At 34.5% G+C, this 22,143-nt stretch overlaps 1 protein-coding gene across 1 annotated transcript in view; it reads left to right on the top strand.

The window, feature by feature from the left end:
• Positions 1-22,143, top strand: part of LOC148949350 (uncharacterized) — a 177,224-nt gene that overhangs the window by 38,953 nt on the left and 116,128 nt on the right. The window contains exon 2 of the mRNA XM_089092679.1: positions 8,327-8,539. Coding sequence (XP_088948805.1) covers positions 8,327-8,539 — 213 coding nt within the window. The remainder of the gene's footprint in view (positions 1-8,326; positions 8,540-22,143) is intronic.

Here is a 22,143-nt window from a genome sequence, read left to right on the forward strand (position 1 = left end):
AACAGAAATCACAATAAATAAGCGAGTCAAACTCAAAGAACAGAAAAAAAAAATAAATGAACGTGGACTGAGAGTTTAATATTCTTGTACTGATATTTATTCCTTAAAGTCTTGAAAATTTTTATCTATTAAAGTTAAAAAAGATAAAAACATTTAAAATTTTCTTTTGTTTTCAGTAAATTGCAAATTAGGTTCTGGTTTTCAGAAGGCATGGGGAAGTGCAATGTCTTATAACGATTTTCTTCAAGTATTCGGTGCGGGGTGTATCCGCTTATAGGTTATCCGTCCGTGTTTTTGCGTGTTTGCCGTATTGGCTTGTTAAACAACGGTGCAAGTAATGATCACTCGTCGGAGGAAGGGTAGTGGATGAACTTGTGGAAAAAAGTCGACGTCTCGTCAAATTCCACATTGAAAGGTTGTAAACTTGCCCTTTGACCCTATATGGAATACTCTGGTACTCTGGAGTGGTGTCATTAGGGTTTTAGGAACCCATGCAAGAAGTGGGCATTCATATTTGGCAATATTCCTAATGCATGACTTATGCAGAGCGAGAATCACGCTCGGTGGTAGTAGGTTCTTAGTATGAAGAATCACACCCAGGTCTCTCGCGTATAAGGAGGATCAAACTCCTTATCCATGTACCTTCAAAAAGAGGTCTGAGAAGAAATGAATTCTCAAGATTGGACACCAGAGCCCATTTTTCTCCTTGTTTTAGTTTGAATATTGGGTCTTTATTTTTCTTTGAAAACTTTTCAGGACAATATTTTTTTTAATTAATTAGTTAAAAAAGACAATTGAACTTCAAAAAAACCATGCTAGTATGTGTGCATCGATGAAACCTTTATCGACCAGAAATCAAAATTAATCATCAAGTCGTATTAAGTACAATTCAATGAATAATCTACATTAAATGTTTTGATACTAAAGTGTAATTTCCAACAAGATTTTTCATTTCTTGTTTGGGTTTCTTCCCCCCCCCCCATTGTCTAAAATTGCATAAATTCTCATATGCTAATAAATTTGTATGGAAAACTTCAAACTTAACGAATGTTACATACTAGCTAAAAAAAAAAAATGAAAAAAGGTAAACGTAAAAGATATTTTATGCTAAGAAAACGGGTAGTGAACTGAATTTTAAGTTGATTTAATTGAAAATGAGATGACTTGAGTCGAAATTAAAATGAATAGAAATACCTAATAACGGGTAAAGCTTTTAAGTGAAAATCTTTATAGTTATGCATCTTATGCATAACCTAGGTCAATACAATCAAAAATACTTCTTCGTCTCATTAAGCGGTTTCCCTTGACTCTCCAAAATTTAATTGTCTTCTTCACTATTAGAATCATACAAGGCCCTGGTTTCTTCTTTAATTAAACTGTTACCAGTAGTACTGAGCCTATAATCTCCCTCATCCTTGTCTATGCTTAATCTCTTAGAGATAATCTTTTTCTAACCTTTATGATTTTTCTAACAGTCAAACGTAATTATCATAATTTAGTATGTGCAACATTGTATTATGGTATACTTGCTTACTTGTACTTGTAGCAGGACTCAAACAGGTCCACTCTCCTTGGCGTCAATACCTTCGTCATTTTTGTAAGTCAATAGTCGCGGTTGTTTGCTAGTGCTGAATCAAATCGAGCCAGGACTTTTCCCATCTTCGTTTATACTTCTTGAAGCCACCGATTGGGTCTAGGTCAGGTCAGCCTTGATAAAAGCGAGCCACGTTTTCTTTTGTCCCCCATGTCGCTTTTTCCATCCCGAAAGAGGTTTACATCTGAGGGCTTTATTGACAAAAGTGTGGTGTGGGCGGCGAAGTGTATGGCCGAACCACAGTATGTATAATAGCAGTATGATCTCTCCCTATCTCATCCATTATAAAAACCCGGACCGAGGTGCGATTGCTCCAGATAATGTATAAACCGGTATAAACATAAGCAACATTAGATCTTTTCACGGGTAGACAAGTCAGATCTCTCTTGAACGCGAAACTTGGCTTCAACGTTGGAACACTAATTTTGAAGAAATTAATTTTAAATTAATTTATTCCAATACATACATGAAATGGGTAATTAGTAGTGCAATGTTATTATTAGATGTTTTTAGGAATTAAAAATAGGTTTCGAAGTCTCAAGTTGGTTTCAAAGGCATTTTGAGAAAGTTTCTGCCAAAATACGTGTTCCAGGGTAATTGGACCGCTGATGACAGATCAAATGAAAGGAGCTGTTTGTACGCGCCGATATATATATATATATATATATATATATATATATATATATATATACTACTAAAACTTTACGAAAAAGAAAGTTTTTTTTAAAGAAAAGTAAAGGCCATATTAAACTTAAGATCAGTAGAAATAGAAGCCTACAATAACTCAAACTCAAAACGACCAGAAATTATTATTAAAAAATAAAAAAGGAAAGGAGAATAATTGGTATGGCGGTAACACTGCATATAAATTTATATGAATGTATATAGTGGGCTGTAATACTGCAAAAGGTAAATATAACATTGGTTTAAGAATGGAAAGAAAGACAAAAAATGAATTTACAACGATAATCAAGTTAAAAATAAGTTTTATTTGAACAATGCCATAAAGCGATGACATTTGATTATGATATTTGGTGCTTCGCACTGATATTTCAGTTTTAAAAGTTGTATCAATTTTTTCTCAAAGGGAAATTACGTGGTGGGCATGAATGTAGACATGAAGCTAAATTAAATATAATCACTTCCACTTTTCACATCTGTTTATTGATATTGGTTGGATTTTTATTGTCTGTAGCCCTGTGGCAACTTTTAACACAACAAACAACAATTAGAACCCAGGTTCTAAAATTAGTATCAATCAGAAGACCTTATCGCTGTCTCAATTCACAAAGTGTCAAGGTTCTCAAATAGAGATGCTTATCCTTTAATGTTCAGAAAAGGTATGCCCTTTTCATATGAAAACATTAGGCCCGTTTTTTAGCACTAAGATCTTACATCTTTCTGCTAAGATTATCGTTTTTTAACTCATCTTTGTTCTAAGATCTTACAGCTCACTGATGTTAGCAAAAAGTGTGAAGACCGCCACTGTTTTCCCATATAGAACAATGATGAGTAACTTTGATGATATACTCATCATTGTTCTCAGACCACTGATTAGAGCAGAATGATGAAAGACGTATGCATAAAAATGACCAAAGATGTAAGATCTTTGTTCAAAGATTTAATTTTTAAGCGTTTTCTGACAAAGATGTAAGATCTTAGCACATTGATGATTGAAAAAACGGGCCTATTGATTGAAAACGAAACTAGTCTTATCTAGAAAATAAATATCGTACAAAATAAATATCACGACGTGAAAAAAAATGATAAACCACCCAGTGGCGGGTCCAGAGGGGGGGGGGCGAGGGGTACCCCCCTAAAGTAGTTTAAAGTATTGTAATTTATCTAATTAACGCAACTTTGCCTTAATTAAACTTGCTCCTAGCGTAAGTTTATAGGATCAACCTATTTTGCGCCCCCCCTAAAAAATCCTGGATCCACCCCTGACACAATCAAATCTCTTCCACCAGTTATTAGAAGAAAAATAAGTCCTTATTTTCACAAATTTCATCAACCACCCCGCCCACTTTTTTTTTTTTTTATAAAATCCTACATTGGCCAATCAGTTGAGTCCACTGTATATAAATAATAGATTAAGTCATAATTTGTATATAAATTAAGTCATACCTGTGAGATGGGACACTTGCAAACCACTTGGCCGGCTCACCAAGTTTTTTTCTGCTTTCGCAATTACGAACAATGCACTTTGTAACCATTTCTCATTGATTGACGTATACACACTAACCCATAAGTGCATAAATAAGTGGGAGGAGCTTTTTGTTCGCACCGAGAATGAAGAGCCAAAAATCATCTGCGGTAAACTTACTGCCTAATTATATAAACTGTGCGCCGAACCATCGGAGAACCATTATGGTATAGAAGATAAAAAAATGCTCCCTAACAGCTGAGTTGAATATCTATGGTGTTTTTTTTTTACACTTTAAGGGAAATCAGTTGCTACTTTGTATGTTGAAGCAAATTTTCTCCCAGCATGAAAAGTGGGGTGTGGGAGCATGGTACTCCCACACGCCACTTTGTATGTCATTTTCTTTCTTTTTGTATTGCATATCTTCCCGTATCTAATAAGGTTCCTACAGTCAGCTGAGATTTTAAAACTGGGTTTATGTTGTAATTTTTTAATTCTTTCTTCAATTTTTGCGATAAAAAACGAACAATTAACAGAGATATATATTTATTTTTGCTTTGTTTTGTTCTCTTTTCTCTTTATCTACACTTCCTCGCTTACTCGTATTTTCTTTCTTATCAAAGATTTTACAAAACACTTTTTGGGATTCCTATTCCCAACGAAAATGTCTTCAAATAAGAATTAGTTCATTGTCCATGTATTTTTGTGACGCTTGTTTTAAAACTAATCAACTAATGAAATAACTGCCCCTCTTTTAACTTGGTTGGAATGATTTGGCGTAAAGGAAGCCAAAATCGTCTGGCTTTTGTTAGTATATGTTTTTGACTGTCTTAATTAAAAGTTTTAAACCTGATCAGTTTTTTTCGTTTTATTTTTATTTACCACGTAAGTCATCTCTTTTTTTTCTTTATTTCAACTTAAAAGGCAATACGTACCCTGTTTTTTATATGAAGCATCGCATAAAATTAAATATAAAAAAACTAGTTTTTTCAACTGAAAGTAAGAAGCAACATTAGAACTTAAAACGAACAGAAATTATTACGTATATGAGGGTTTTCGCCCCCTAGTCAATAACTCGCTCTTTACGCTAAATTTCGAATTTTGTTCCATTTCTTTAAGAATGACCCCTGAATCACAAAGGGTTTAATTAGAATAAATATCTCTTTTGAAAGTACTAAAAAAACTTTAGAATAAAGAGTGAGGTATTGAGAAGGGGACGAACCCCATCATATACGTAATAATTACTGTTCGTTTTAATTTTTAATGTTGCTCCTTACTTTTAGTTGAAAAAACTTGTTTTTTATTTAATTTCGGATCGTTTTTTTAAATAATGCGGGGAAATCCGGTGCCCCTTTTATGGAATATTCACTTCCCCCCATTGAAAATTCCTCCATGGAAAGATCCTCTCACGTAAATTTCTCACCTTGACCCCTCCCCCCCCCCACCAGAAAAAATCCCCACTGAAAACATCTGTATATTTCCCAATAACCAATACTTGATGTAAACAATGGGGAAAGTTCACAACTTGCAGCCCTTCTCCCAGGGGCTCCGGGGGATTAAGTCGTCCTCAAAGACATAGTTATTAGATTTTTCGACTATGCTGAACAAAATGGCTATCTCAAAGTTTTGATCAGGTGACTTTGAGAGAAAATTAGTGTGGGAGGGGATTTAGTTGCACTCCAATTTTTTGGGTCACTTAAAAAGGGCACCATAACTCTTAATTTTCGTTCGATTGAGCCCTCTCGCGATATTCTAGGACCACTGGGTTGATACGATCAGCCCTGGAAAAAAAACAACAATAAATTTACGCGCATCCGTGATCTTTCTTCTGTCAAAAAAATACAAAATTCCACATTTTTGTAGATAGGAGCTTGAAACCTGTACAGTAGAGTTCTCTGATACGCTGAATCTGATAGTGCAATTTTCATTTAGGTTTTGTGACTTTTACGTGATGTTTCCCCCTTTTTTCAAAAATCAGGCAAATATTCCCAGGCTCGTAACTTTTGATGGGTATAACTAAACGTGATGAAACTTGTATATTTGAAATCAGCATAAAAATCCGATTCTTTTGATGTATCTATTGGTATTCCGTTTTTTGGAGTTTTTGGTTACTTTTGAGCCGGGTCGCTCCTTACAGTTCGTTACCACGAACTGTTTGATTTGTTCTGATTTTAGAAACCGCGGTATGAAGGCCAAATAAGATGCCACCCATTTCAAATAGTTTAAAATATCCTTATTTAACTCTTTCCCCTCTCTCTCTTATCTCCTTCATCAAATTTTATTCAATAGTCCTCTATCGTGGCCCACAATGGGGTATCATCGAGGCTATGGACCCTTTTGCGGAACTTGTGGTTTATCGTAAGGATCTTTTCTCCAGTAATTGACCCGTGAAGAATAAAAAAACGATAAGATCGAATGGTAGTTATATATAATGTAATACAACCAACTAGAATGTAACTCGATAAGATACTCATGGATAATACTTAACCGTATGTCATTCATTCAACTGTAACTAACACTTTATTTTCTAGAAAAAGTTTCCGTTAATGTCTTTCTTTGGTAATAAAAAAGTTGACTGTAATTCTAGATGAGAAACTTTTCGCTCTGAAAAATAATTGAGCTAAAGAATTAACTGCGATTTATTTAAATTGTAAGTCACTTGGAAATAGGAAACTTTCCAAAAACCAAAACGCAAGGGGCTTTAAACTATCTGCCAGGTGGTGTGTACGAGATGTGTATTTTTTTTCCAAGGCCACACTGCCTTTCTATGACGATCAAATAAACGTTCAAATGTGGATAAGTCATTAATTAGAATGTGAAAAAAGATACGAAAGTCTGGACATTTCGACCACATATACAGCGATCGTCATCAGCACTGTATATGACGATCGCTGTATATGTGGTCGAAATATCAAGACGTTTGTATCTGTTTTCACTGTCTAATAAATGGACTTATCCCCATTTGAACTTTTATTTGTTCGTGATAGAAAGGCAATGTGGTATTTTTTTTAAAACCTAATTTAAGGTGTTATGTCAAAAATGCGTCGTATATATGGGGAGATGTAATGTGATCAAGTATATAACTATAAATTCAACAACATTTCTTTTGCATGCTGATGACCATCGCTGTATATGTGGTAGAAGTATCCAGACTTTTGTAGCTGTTTTCATTGCCTAATAAATGGACTTACTCCATTTATTTGTTCATATAGGAGATCTGAGTCAAATCAAACGTAACATCAGCATGACTATACAGCCCACTATCTGAACAAGTTTCTTACTACTTGTCTCGTAGCAAAAGTTTATCGTTGTTGGCTAGGAAAATTCAAAACTCCAGTTTCTTTAAAATCATACTACACAGATATTATAAGAAAAAAAAACAAAATTTTGGACGTTTGCACAATTAGTTGGCCTGTTGTATGCCATTGAACAATAATTTAAGGAAGGAGACCTCTACGATTTCCCGCGGTTTTTTTTCACATAGACACGACTTACCGCGTTTTCAACAACTGGGCCAAATTTCTTATTTAAGGTTATGCTCCCTGTGCATATTTTTGGCGTGCTGTTTTTCGGCAGTCCTGTACTTCTAATGTTTCAACGTAAAACAACAAGGTCTCTTTCATTCAAACAATGCCATATCCAGGGGGTAGGGGGTTTGACCCCCTCTCCTCCCGAAATGTTTGTCCGACATGCCTTTCTTAAAGTCTTTTTTGTAAACCTCCTTCCCCCGAAAAATCCTTTTGTAACCCCCCCCCCCCCGGAAAAATCCTGGATACGACCTTGCATTCAAAGCCAAAATTTAGCTTTATCTATTTACCGACTTAAATTTTTGTAATTTGCTTTTTTTTTCAACATGAAAAATACCGCGCAAGTTCAGATCATGTTCTAAGAAAAAGACAACGTAATATTACAATTCTGTCTCTGTGAATGGACGGACCAGAAACTAATTATTCCAATTATACAAGTTCCTTGCCCTTGCGATGTAAGTTGTAATTCTAGGCATCTCGCAAAATCCCATTTTTACAGGGAATATAAATCTTAGTATCCAGACATTTCTAATCATCAGTACGAATTCTTTTTGTTTTTGTCCAGGTATATTCCTCTTTAAGACTAATTCTGTAGTTTAAGGAGGGGTTTTAAATCCATAAGTGTAATTCGGCAACATTAGGAAACTCAGATTATTTTTTTTTTGTCTCTCAGACTATTGATTTTTTTTTTTTTTCTCAATTCAAAATACCTAAAACGTTGGGCAATGAAGCCTTCAATTATATTAGTTTCTAACTTGCCAAAACAAATCACTGGTGCCTTCGGATAAAGCTGTTCTCGTCGTGATCATTACCGTATATGTCTCCTTGTATGTTCTAGGTATTAAATCATGGTTGGTTAATAACTATTTATGACTATAGAAAAAATATGGTTACAGTGACAATCAGACTCTTATTTAACTGTTAGTTTTCCAGTATCCCCCTTTTATGCTCTAAAAGTGACATTACTTTACTTGCATAAATTAAGCTTCTCAGAGTTTTTAATTTGAATTAATTTAATTTAAGTTTAAATATTTATTTAATCAAGTGTTTTTTTTCTAGTGGTCTCTTTGCCACAGTAAGAAGGGTCAGGGACAAAAATAGTGGAGTGGTGTATGCAGCAAAATATGCAGCAAGAGACCGTTATGGCGTTGATTCCACTTCAGATATTATGCATGAACTGGGGCTTCTTTCCCTCTGTCGACCTTGTCCTCGGATAGTTCGCCTACATGCAGCATATGACACTCCCTCAGATCTCATTCTTGTTATGGACTAGTAAGTTAGGTTTATTACTGTGTGGCAGAAGAATCCTGTTGTGTTTTCATACGGAAATGAATTAGGGGAAAAGAGACAATCTTGAAAGACTTGAAACGTATTAATTATAAAAAAGTTTATCTGGTGGAAGTAAAGTGCGAAGATAAAACTTGACGCGAAAAAAATCGTTGCTTCACAGTTTATGCAACATAGATCTGCAATATTGGTTCGAACAAACTGACTTGCAATATTTCCCGAATTTTGTATAATTCTGAAATGCTAGCACTTTACTGGAAACACAAATCAACGCAACAAAACGCGATTAGGAGCAGAAAAATCCCTGGAGAAGTCCTTAGTAGTAGTCAAGTACCCTGCAGAAAATAAAAGACGAATTTATTGGCATCTCAATAGTCTTTCACCGGCAATGAAATCAGTAAATTTATAATTTTAGTTTTTTCAAATCCTCAAGTTCTATAATTTTTCAGTAAAGCGCTTATTTTCAGAATTCCACAAATTTAGGAACCAATATTACACATACATTGTTTTACAGGTATAAAAGCTTCTACCCAGAGCTTCTACCAGACCAGCCCCTCGGAAGCCTTTTTCATAGTGGTTAAGATAGAGTTTGTCATTCAAGACAACGAATCAATTAACTAAATTAATATTCAAAGCGCAGAACATTCGGGACAGTTAAGAAATAAAAAGAAAAAAACGCCCTGTACATTCGACAATCATAACCGGTCTCAGGGTATGTGAACTGCAAACGGGACTGTAACCAGATTGAGGACAGTGACTTAGTGGATTAATTTAAAAAACGAAGTTTTCCTTCCGAAAATAAAGAACTAAGTTCAAATTAACTATAAACAAAAAATTTATTTCTAAGATTACGCAAGATGTATGAAGAAAATTCGTCAAATGAACTGACAAATATTTTCCATAAAAAACTAGCGCTTTACTGAAAACAAAACCTGCTTAAGTCATGAAAATTATAATGGTACACCAAAACTTATTGATATCATGGTTGGTAAAAGATTATTGAATGCTTATAATAGTCTTCTATTTTCTACCGTTTCCTCATGGAATTTTTTGCTCCAGAAAGAATGTATTTTTTTTTATAGTTGGGTTGTATGACATAAGTACAGCGCTTGTGCAAATAGTTGCTTTTCAATAACAAACTAAAAACCCCAGCGGTTCTTTCAGTTTTTCCTATTTCCTTTAAAATTGACTCTAATGCACAGTTACTTTCCCAATATGCTTTGTATTTCCGTTTTTCGTGCGCAGGCAAAGTTCTTGATATCTTCAGTATAATAATTATGTCTGTAGCACAGCGCTAGTGTTTAGTATCTATAGATTATCGATATTGGAAAAGATCTGTCAGTTTATTTGAGCAAGTTGTGTGGATCCATCTAGCGCACTCTGTGAAGCAATATTTTTTTTTCGTTTTAAGGCTCAACTTGGGTCTTTACTTCTGTGAGAAAAACTTTGTTTTTCAAAATAATAAGCAAAAATCCCAGAACGCCGTTTTTCTCTTCCTTCCATCTTTGCTCGATGCTGAACACTGACCATCAATGTCGGTCTAGCATTTTCTCGTTTGCATTTGCCTTAACATGTTTTGGGGATTTATAATTATAAAATTATGAAATAAAATTTTATAGGTATAATTTTATAATTTATAAAATTTTTATATAATTTTATTAATTATTATATGATTTATTCTATAATCTTATAATATATAATATATGTTAATTTATATAATTTTATAATTACAAAATTTTTATTGTGGCCATGATTGTTCAATTTAATCTTAAAGTCATCCAGTACTCTTTTTGGGCCAAGGGAAGTTTTCAAGGGGTAGAGGGGTTTTGGAAATGTTGTTCTTTTACTTAAGCTTCTGCGTAAGTCCAACATATTTTTCACAAATTGTATCCTAAGATTGTTCATATTATGACAATATTAACGAAGTTTGCAGCTAATTTGATAAAAAACATGCCAATTTTCATATTTGACAAAGGTTTAGCTTAAACATCAAAACTACATCACTTGAATTGATTTTTCAGCCTTAGCTTTTGTTGCATTGCCAATGAAAACTCAGGTGATTCTCCAAGCAGATGAATCTTTATTTCATTTTGAAAAGTAAAAAAAAAACCCAAAAAACGCGGCTTCTTTGAATACAGAACTGCTAGGTGAGGTTATAATCAGTCAAACTAATTGCCTTTTTCTTTATTAATGCAACGCTTAACACATTTTTTCTTAGAAGAGTAATAAGTTTGAAATGAAGCCAAAAGCAAACCGCTGCTTTATCGATTATTACCCTAAAATATAATTGCTTTTTGCCTTTGTCTACTGTCCTTTTTTGGAATAAGACTGGCTTTACAATGTATCATTACCATTCAGAGCTACATTTGGTAACCCAAAAGGAGTTAAGCTTCAGCGCTGATGTTGTAGCTATTTCAGACGTCGTATCACTACCATGATTAAAGGTGTTGCATGAATTTTATCATTAGAATAACTCTTTGCGTGTTTATTGTTTGATGGTATGTAATGAATACTATGACAAAAACCAATAGCTTCTTCCCATAGACCACGAATGAGCCTGGTCCTTCAATTATAACAGACCAAATGTATGTATGAAGGTAGTGCACATAATATAAACCATACCCTTGTTCCATATATAACTCAGCCATTTCTCTGTTTTATAACCGCAGTGTAATCATACCTCTCTGATAAATAAGTGTTAGACATGTTATCACATTATATCATCTCTTTAAATCTCCCGTGACAATAATATGGTAATGATATGTTTCGTATAAGCAATTTATAATTATTATGATTACAAGACGTGATATTAAAATGCTGGACAATGTCCTGTCTACAGTTTTGCAGGTCTTTCAATTTTTTTCGAATTTTTGAAGCCTTTCGATATTTACAAATATTAAAGCTGAACATATTGACAAAATTAATTAAAAAAACTTTCCACAAAATAAGTTTTTCAAAGAAAGGTAAAGAACTCCATTAAAAAAAAAATGAGCAAAAATAAAATAAAATAATCTAATAAGCGTGAAACTACCGCAAATCAGCATCAATAAATAAATGAAACCCAAAACGATCAGAAATTACATTAAATAACCGAGTCAAACTCAAAAAGAACAGAAATTACAATAAATAACTGAGTCAAACTCAAATCGAGCAGAAATTAACATCAGTTGGGCCCAAAACCACTCTGCTTTCCCAAGGCCAGAACAAAATTTGTACTCTACTGAAAAAAATATAAATGTTTTTAATATTACAATTTCAATTAATCAAGTAATATTAACATTTTGATTACTAAATATCAGCATATGTATATTAAACTGACAATGAACATTCATTTGTATTTTTTTTTCAGTAAAGTGCAAATTTTGTTCTGGCCTTCGGAAGGCATAGGAGTTTTGAGCCCAACTTATGTTAATTTCTGCTCGTTTTGAGTTTGACTCGGTAATTTATTGTAATTTCTGATCGTTTTGGGTTTCATTTATTTGTTGATGCTGATTTGTGGTAGTTTCACGCTTGGTAGATTATTTTATTTTTGGAAATTTTTGTTTAATGGAGTTCTTTACTTTTCTTTGAAAAACTTATTTTGTGGAAACAGTATTTTAAATTAATTTCTGTTCGTTATATTTTAACATAGTCATTTCAGGGAAAAAGAAATAATGCTTTAAATCTTCTTTTTTTTTAAGATTTTATAGTTTTGCCTGCTATTTGTATTGTGAAAAAAACTTGTCATCAATTTTTAACAACATACACCCTTTTAAAAATCTGGACACAAATAGTACTGTTTAATTTAGTTTCATATCTCTTCTAGTTGACCTGAAATGGAAAACTTGATACCATTCGCAAAAAGATCTGTTTACTTTCTTTGATAGCATGGATACACTTACGCTATTTTGATTTGGTTAAATTTTAAGAGCAGAAGTAGTCGCGAAAGTCTGAACATAATACCCTCAGTCGTTCTTGGGATACTGCTGAGATGCCTTATTGGGAATTAGCATTAAAAAATTGGACTTTGATTTCATCTACAGGTAACATTTAGTTTTTAAACATAATAGACAATTGGGAGGGTGGGCGTGGAAGGGCGACTGGTTGCCGTCAAATTCCTTTCAACCATTGAAAAGGGCATTAGCCCTTTCAATTTCCAATCAAATGAGCCCTTTTGAAGTTTTTTGCAACACTTTCAATAAAAATCCTATATGCCCCCAGGGCATAACTTACAACCATTGACCTGAGGGTTGCGGGGTGTGTCATTCTCAAAGACCTAATTTCCAAAACTTTCTACTACGTTAAAGAAAATGGCTATCTGAAAATTTTGATTGGATGGGTTTGGAGGAATGGTGGGCGTGAGAAAGGGGTTAGTTATCCTTCTATCACTTTCGACTATTAGAAAGGGCACTAGCCCTCTCAATTTCCAATTGAATGAGCCCCTTTTGAAGTTTTACGACAACGCTATCTATAAAAACCTTGTATGCCCCCAGGGCATAACTTACAACCTTTGCCCTTGGGTCTCTGGGGGGTTTTTCATCCTTAAATACATAGTTTTCAGAACTTTCAACTACGTTGAACAAAATGGCTATCTCTAAACTTTGATTGAATGTTTTTAGGGAAATGGTGGGCGTGAGAGGGGGGTTAATTACTCTCCACTCACTTTTGACTATTAAAAAGGGCAATTTCAATTTCCAATCAAATGAGAACTTTTTGAAATTTCTACAACAACTTTCTATATAAAATTTATGTGCCCCCAGGGCTTAACTTAAAACCTTTGCCCTGGGGGCTCTGGGGGGTTTGCCATCCGTAAATACACAATTTCCAGAAATTTCAACTACGTTGCACAAAATAGCTATCTCTAAACTGTGATTGAATGTGTTTTCTCTCACTTTCCTCTCACTTTCGACTATTAAAAAGGGCACTAGCCCTTTCAATTTTCAATCAAATGAGCCCTTTTCGAAGTTTCTACGACAATCTCGATACGAAGTGTCCGGGTATGGAAAACAAATAAATAGTGTTTGGGTGTTTGGGAAAATGGTGGTCGTGAGAGGGGCGTTAGTCGCTCTTCAATAACATTCAACTATTAAAAAAGACACTAGCCCTTTCAATTTCCAATGGAATCAGCCCCTTTGAAGTTTATACGACAACGCTTTCAATAAAAACCTTATAGGCCCCCAGGGCATAACTTACAACCCTTGCCCGGATGGCTGTGGGGGGGGAGGGGTTGTCATCCTTAAAGACCTAATTTCCAAAACTTTCAACTACGTTAAATAAAATGGCTATCTAAAAATTTTGATTGGATGTGTTTGGGAAAATGGTGGGCGTGAGAGGGGGGTCAATTACTCTCCACTCATTTTCGACTATTAAAAAGGGCCATTTCAATTCCCAAACAAATGAGCCCGTTTTAAAATTTTACAACCCTTGCACTGAGGGCTCTGAGGGGGTTATCATCCTAAAAGAACTAATTTCCACAACTTTCGACTACGTTAAACAAAATAGATATCTCAAAATTTTCAGTGGATGTGTTTGGGGAAATGGTGGTTGTGAAAGGGGATTAATTGCCCTTCAATCACTTTCGACTATTAAAAGGGCACTAGCCCTTTCAATTTTCAATTGAGTGAGCCCTTTTTGATTATTTTACAACATCGCTTTCTATAAAAACCTTACATGCTCCCAGGGCATAACTTACCACCCTTGCCATAAGGGTTGTGGGGGGGATGGGTCGTCATCCTTAAATACCTAGTTTCCAAAACTCTCAACTCCGTTGAATAAAATGGCAATCTAAAAATTTTGATTGGATGTAGTTAGGGAAAAGGTGGGCGTGAGAGGGGGGTTAGTTGCCCTCAAATCCCTTCAAACTATTAAAAAGAGCATTAGCACTTTCACTTTCCAATCGAATGAGCCCTTTTTCCAGTATCTATGACAAATATTCCAATCAAAACCTTATATGCCCCCAGGGTATAATTTACAACCATTGTCCTGAAAGCTGTGGGGGGAGTGTCCTGCTCAAATGGTGTAATGTCCAGTAATTTAAACTGCGTGGAACAAAATGGCTATCTAAAAATTGTTAGTAGATGTGTTTGAAGAAATGGTGGGCTTGGAAGGGGTGTTAGATGCCTTCCAATCACTTTCGACTATTAAAAAGGGCACTAGCCATTTCAATTTCCAATTGAATGAGCCCTTTTTGAAGTTTCTACGACAACGCGTTCTATAAAAACATTATGTGCCCCACGGCATAGCTTACAACCCTTGCCCTGAGGGCTGTGGGGGAATGTCCTCCTTAAAAACATAATTTATATCTGGAAATCAACAACGCTGACCAAAATGGCTATCTAAAAATTTTAATTGGATGTGTTTGGGGAAATGGTGGGCGTGGAAGAGGGGTTAGTTGCCTTCCAATTACTTTTGACTATTAAAAAGGGCACTAGCCATTTCAATTTCTAATCGAATGAGTCCTTTTTGAAGTTTCTACAACAATGCGTTCTAAAAAAAACCTTATATGCCCCCAGGGCATAACTTACAACCCTTACCCTGAGGGCTGTGGGAGTTCTGTCATTCTTAAAGACCTAATTTACAGAACTTAAAACTACGATGAATAAAATGGCAATCTCAAAATTTTGATTGGATGTCTTTGGGGAAATGGTGGGCGTGAGAGGGGGGTTTGTTGCCCTCCAATCAGTTTGGACTATTAAAAAGGGCACTAGCCCTTAGGATTCTTTGTTAACTTGGCCTAATCTAAAGTTCGTTTAACACTACCTTCTATAAAAAACCTTATTTTCCCACAGGGCATTGCCCACAAATCGTGCCTCGAGAGCTGTGGGGGGAATGCTCTGCTCAGAAACGTACTATCCTGGTGAGAATTAGCAACATTGAGCGTAATTACTATCCCAAAATTTTTATTGGATGTGGTTCATCAGATGATGGCTGTGGAAGGGGTGTTAGTTGGCTTCCAATCACTTTCGTCTATTATAAAGGGCACAAGTCACTCCAATTTCCAATGGAATTAGCCCTTTTCGAAGTTTCTATGACAACTTCTTCGATACGAAGTGCCCTGCTCTAAAAGAAAAAAATAAATAATAAATAACACATTGTGCCAACATCGTTCTTATATGCCCTCAGGGCATAACTTAAATTCCTTGCCCGGAGGGTTGTGGGGGAGTGTTCTCCTCAAAAACATATTTTCTATGTGGAAATAAACTACGCTGAACAAAATGGCTATCTCAATACTTTGATTGGATGTGTTTGGGGGAATGATGGGCGTCGGGGGGGGGATAGTTGCCCTCCTATCACTTTCGACTATTAAAAAGGGCACTAACCACTCCAATTTCCTATTGAATTAGCCCTTTTCGAAGTTTCTACGACAACTTCGATACGAAGGTATGGAAAAAAAATAAATAAATAATACATTTTGCCAACATCGTTCATTACTTAGGCAGCGCTAATGCGCTGCCTATGATAATCCGCTCACGAACTTATTTCTCTGACCGCAGAGGTAAAAAAAAAGAAACTATCAAACTTGAGCGCTAGTCAAATTTGAGATACGAAGGCCAGTTACGCCAGTAGCACCTTCATAAACAGGATTATTTATACTCATTTGAAGTTGCTCCTTTTGTCATTAGAAATGAAAAAGGGAGCATAGTTGCTCCCTTGTTTCCTTTAATTTTTTAGCATCATATCAGACAGTTTGATCTCCTCGAAGGAGTTTAAAGCTGAATCTCTGACGTTTCTTCTGCTAGAAGACTGTTCCATGTGGCGATTCACTGCTGTAGAAAGAAATATTTTTCTCTACAAGAAACGAACCGACAAGTTTCGTCTTTTAAGTCTAATGTTTTAAGTGTAGGTTTCGTTAATATTTTGCCAATATTAAGAAGTCTCTTTTTTAAATTGTTTTAAAAGATGAATAATAATGGGATCGTTATATTAGGCAACAATTGGTTAGTTATACAAAGGTTATTTAAGTTGTTTTTTTTATAAGAATCTTGCCTAACTAGTATAAGCAAATGAAAAATGAAGTTTTCTCAGCTGGAATAAAGGAGCAACAATAAAACTTAAATGAACAGAAATTGCCTCGCTCTTCACGCTAAACTGTTTTAGTACTTTTGAAAAAGCTTTTTATTGTTCTACTTAACCACCCTTGTGTTTCAGGAGTCGTTCTTAAAGAATTGGAATAAAAAGCTAAACTTTAGCTTAAAAAGTGATGTATTGAGCAGAGTACAACGTCCCTCATATACGTAATAATTTCTGTTCGTTTTAAGTTTTAGTGTTGCTCTGTACTTTCAGTTGAAGAAACTTTTTTATTTAATTCCTGATCGTTTTTAAGTAATGCTGGGAAACCCGTCCCCCTCCACTGAAAAATCCTCCCACGGAAAGATCCTCTAGATAATTCAATCACTGAAAATTTACCCCAGACAATTACACTTAACATCTCCACATGTAAAATTGAGTCGGCAAAGAGAAAGTAAGACGAATTCTTACCTGAAAAGTTCACCCCCGGAAACTTCTCTCCCAATTGAAAACTCTACCCGTGGAATTTCCCCCCCAAAAAATTCGCCCGCTCCCCAGCCGAAAAATGTACGTATACTACCCAATAACAAATACTATATGTAAACAATTTGGGCAAATTTGACGAGTTACAGCCCTTTCTCCAGGAGCTGTGGGGGGTCTTGTTATCTTCAAAGGCATAGCTATTGGGCCTTTCAATTAGGCTATGCTAAACAATTGGCTATCTCAAAATTTTGATCGGATGATTTTGGGGCGAAAGGGGGGTGTGAGGGGGGCTAGCTATCCTCCAATCTTTTTGGTCACTTAAAAAGGGAACTAGAGCTTTTAACTTTCGTTGAAACGAGCCCTCCACCGATATTCTAGGACCGGGCAATCACTCCCGGGTGAAAAAAAACAACAAAAAGAAAAATGAACACGCATCCATAATCTTTCTTCTGGCAAAAAAAAAAACAACAACAAAAAAACAGTCTAAATTCTTTGTTTTTGTAGATGGTTGCTTGAAACCTCTACAGTTGGCAAATTTTTTATCTGATACGCTGAATTTGATGGTGGGATTTTCATTAAGATTACTTGAATTTTAGGGGGTGTTCCCCCTTTTTCGAAAATCAGGCAAGTTTTTTCAGGCTCGTATCTTTTGATGGGTTACACTAAACTCAGTGAGTCTTATACATTTTTAATCAGCATGCATGCCAATTCTTTATATAGGCCTATATATCTGTTGATATCAAAATTCAGTTTTTTAGAGTTTCGGTTACTATCGAGTCGCATCAGTCCTTACAGCTCGTTACCACCAACTGTTTAATCTTCTCTGAAAGAAATGAATTTGCCTGTGCTGATGTAACGTTAGTTTTGTATTTGGAATCTCAGTTCTCAATCAATGAGAAACAACGTTATTCCCTGCACAGCGCAGTAAGGAGACTTTGACGACAGTAGCTAAATATGGCGCAAAAATATGGACTCAAAAAGGAATTAATCTAAAAAAACAAAGTTTTTCCAAGGGAAGTAAAGAGCGAAGTTGAAATTTATAACGGACAAAAATTACTGCTTTACAGCCTATCTAATATATATCAATGAAACTAGTACAAATAAACCAACTAATTACTCGTATGTTTCCCTGTATTTCTAGGATTATAGAAAACTAGCGCTTTACTGAAAACACAAAAATCAAGTATTAAAAACAGGAATATTGATTTGGGAGTGAAAAGTGAGTATAAAGCCTGACGCCAAAATTAATCTTTAAAGCTTTTCATAGTCTTACACCAGTTGTGGCATCAGTAACTTTCCATATACAATTAAAATTACCTTAAAAACATAAGCGTAAAATTAAATATTTTTTTAATAACCGCAAAGTCATTGAACGGCATACAAATTATTGGATGGATTTATCCAGTAGCATTTTGGAATAATATTCAATAGTGCTTTAAGCTATTAATTAAAAAAACTTTCCGAAAAATAATTTTTTCAAAGAAAAGTAAAGGCCATTTTAAACTAGCTCAGCAGATACAAATACATTTTAAAATTCAAACACAAAACGACCAGAAATTACTTTTAAAGAATGAATGAAATCAGACATGAAAAGGAATTAATTAAGCAATCATTTCAAAAACATACAACAAGTAATAATACAAATGAATAAATAGATCTTAAAGTGAGTAACGCTTAGAATGAATGTGAAAATCAAGCTTAAAACGAAAACAAATATTTTGCTATTAAAGTATAAATGAAACTCAAAACCAACAGAAATTAAATAAACAATCAATGCGAACAAACATACAATACATATTAATTCTTGAAAAACAATTTTTTGAAATATTTTCACTTTTGTAACTTTAAGAAATCAAAAATTAATTAAGATTTTAGGGAATAAAATCAGCATATGTATATTAAATTGACAATGCAATTAAAAAAAAAAAAAAAAAAAAAAAAAAAATTCTATTGAAGTATAAATGAAACTTAAAACGAACAAAAATTAAATAAACAATCAATGCAAACAAATATACAATAGATATTAATGTAAATTAATCAATAAATCTTAAAACGAGTGGAACTTAAATTGAATACGCAAAACAAGCTTGAAACGAACAAAAATCACCACAAACAAGAGTTTGGGTATTACCTCCTTCTCTCACTTCAAAAGTCTAAAACCTACTGCGTCATTGGCGTTATACTGAAAACCAATTATATGACAAATATTTGCGTTTGTACTTATTGTTGGAATTAAACATTAAAATTATAGTAAAATTTTGAACTGATGAGCTTTAAGCAATTAATATCATTATACATAAAATATTCAGTTTAATTTATTAGCTCTTTTTAAAGTTATTAAAGAAGAATATAGTTTCTCTACAGACAAGTGTTTGGATACTGCCTCCTTTCCTAACTGTAAATAAAAACTAAAAGCCTACTGCGTCATTGGCGCTTAACTGAAAACGGATTATATTACAAATATTTTATTTTCTAGTTCTTACAGTATTGAAAAAAAAATACAATTACAGTGAAATAAATTCTTGAACTGATGGATCTTTAAAAAATTAATATCATTATAAATAAAATATTCCATTTTTGTTGTTTATACTTTCAAATAATTTTAACGACGATTTTATTTTACAGTAACGTGCAATTGACGCAGTCGGTCTTAAACAGCTAAAATGAGAGAATGATGTTATATCGAAACTCTTGCTTTTAGTGATTTTTGTTTGTTTAAAGCTTGATTTTCGCGCTCAATGTAAATTTCACTCATTTTAAGATGTCTATAGTAGTTTCCATTATTATCTATGTCGTGTTTGTTTGCATTGATTGTTTTTTTAATTTCTGTTCCTTTTAAGTTTCATTTATACTTCAATAGGAAAATTTTTTTTTTTTTAAGCTTGATATTCATATTCAATCTAAGCATTACTCGCTTTAAGATCTATTTATTCATTTATATTATTACTTCTTGTATGTTTTTGCTATGATTGTTTATTTAATTTCTGCTCGTTTTGGGTTTCATTTATTCTTTAATAGTATTTTCTGGTCGTTTCGAATTTGAATTTTAAAAGGTATCTATTTTTAGCTACTTTTCACTATTAATTAAAAAAAACTTTCCGAAAAATAAGTTTTTCAAAGAAAAGTAAAGGCCATTTTAAACTTAAGCTCAGGAGATACAAATACCTTTTAAAATTCAAATTCGAAACGACCAGAAAATACTATTAAAGAATAAATGTTTCTTTGAAAAACTTATTGTTCGGAAAGTTTTTTTTTATTAAATTTTGTACGTTTTTGATTGCAAATAGTTTCTAGTCTTATAAATTCCTTATTTCAAAATCAATCTTAAAAAAAAAAAATTAAATATTCATCAAAGTATCAAAACTGATATCAAAGTAACAATATCAAAGTGAAAAAATGGGTTTGTGTCATCCTTGGAGTTTTTATTATCTGATGTTTGAACTATTTTTAACAAAATTACTATCTCAAAATTTTTATCGGATTGGTTTGGGGAAAAAGGGCGTGGGGGAATTAGATTAAGCTTTGGTCTCTTTTGACTTTTTAAAAGTGAACTAGAACTTTCTATTTTCAATCAAATGAGCCCTCTCTGAAGTTTATACGAGTATCCCTTCTATAAGAACTATATATATCCCCAGAGTATAAGTTATAACGCCTATCCCTGGGCCCAGTTGGATTGTGTCGACCCTGGAGATTTAATATCTGATGGTTGAACTATTTTTAACAAAATGGTCACCTGTTTATTGGATGGGTTTATCCATCCGATACGCCCAAAGATGTGGAGGGCGGGAGGCGCTAACTGCCCTCTGATCTTTTTTCACTCTGACAAAATGAACTGCAACTTTTTATTTCCATTCAAATGAACCCTCTCCGAATTTTATACGATCATACCTTCCACTAGTAACATATATGCACTCAGAGAAATACTTACAACGCCTTCCCCAGGCCTGGGGGGCGGGTGGTTGTGTTGACACAGGAGTTTTTCTTTTCTGATCTTTGAACTATTTTTAACGAAATGACCATACGTAAAGGTGTTTTTGTTATATGACCTTTCAACTATTTTTAACAAAATGGCTACCTCAAATTTTTTATCTGATGGATTTGGGGAAAAAGGGCTTGGGGAGCCAGTTGCCCTCTGATCACTTTTGACTCTTCAAAAGGGCACTAGTACTCTCGATTTACAACCGAATGAGCCCTCTTTGAAGTTTATACGACGACCCCTTCTGTTCGAAGTGCCTCTGAAAAAAAATGGAGTGTGGGGGGAGGCTAGCTGCCCGCCAATCAGTTTTGACTCTAAAAAAGTGAATTACAACTTTCAATTTCCAATCAAATGAGCCCGCTAGGAATTTTATACGAGGATACCTTCCATAACAACTATATATGCCCCCAGGGCATAACTTACAACAACTACCCCCGGACCCTGGGGGGCTGTGTCGGCACTGGAGTTTTTTGTTATCAGAACTTTGAACTATTTTTAACTAACTGTCTATCTCAAAATTTTTATCGGATGCATTTAGGGTGTGGCGACAGGGGGGGGGCTAGTTGCCCCCGATCTCTTTTGACTCTTAAAAAGTGAACAAGAAATTTAAATTTCAAATCAAATGAGCCCTCTCCGAAGTTTATACGAACAACCCTTTCATAAAAACTATATATGCCCCTAAGGCATTACTCATAACGCCTGCCTCCGGCCCCAGTCGGGTTCCGTCGACACAGGAATGTTTCTTATCTGACCTTTGAACTATTTTTGACGAAATGGCTATAATAAAAATTTTATCAGATGGGCTTGGGGAAAAGGGTATGTGGGGGGGGGGGCTAGTTGCCCTTGGATATCTTTTGCCTCTTAAAAATTGAACTAGAACTTTCAATTTCCAATCAAATGAGCCCTCTCTGAAGTTTATACAAGCATCCCTTTCTTAAGGACCATATGCGCCCCCAGGACAACACTTACAACGCCTATCCTCCGGGCTCTGGGGGGGGGGTGTTTTTGTTATCTAATTTTTTAAAAATTTCCAAAACACTGGCTATCTCAAAATTTGTAGAGGCCGGGTTTGGGGAAAAAAGAGCGTGGGGGGCTAGTTTAACTCTCTTGACTCTTAAAAAGTGAACTAGAACTTTCAATTTCC

This window comes from Artemia sp. Qi Xiang Cuo, chromosome 8, assembly GCF_049724085.1.
Source record: "Artemia sp. Qi Xiang Cuo chromosome 8, ASM4972408v1, whole genome shotgun sequence".
NCBI lineage: Eukaryota > Metazoa > Arthropoda > Branchiopoda > Anostraca > Artemiidae > Artemia > Artemia sp. Qi Xiang Cuo.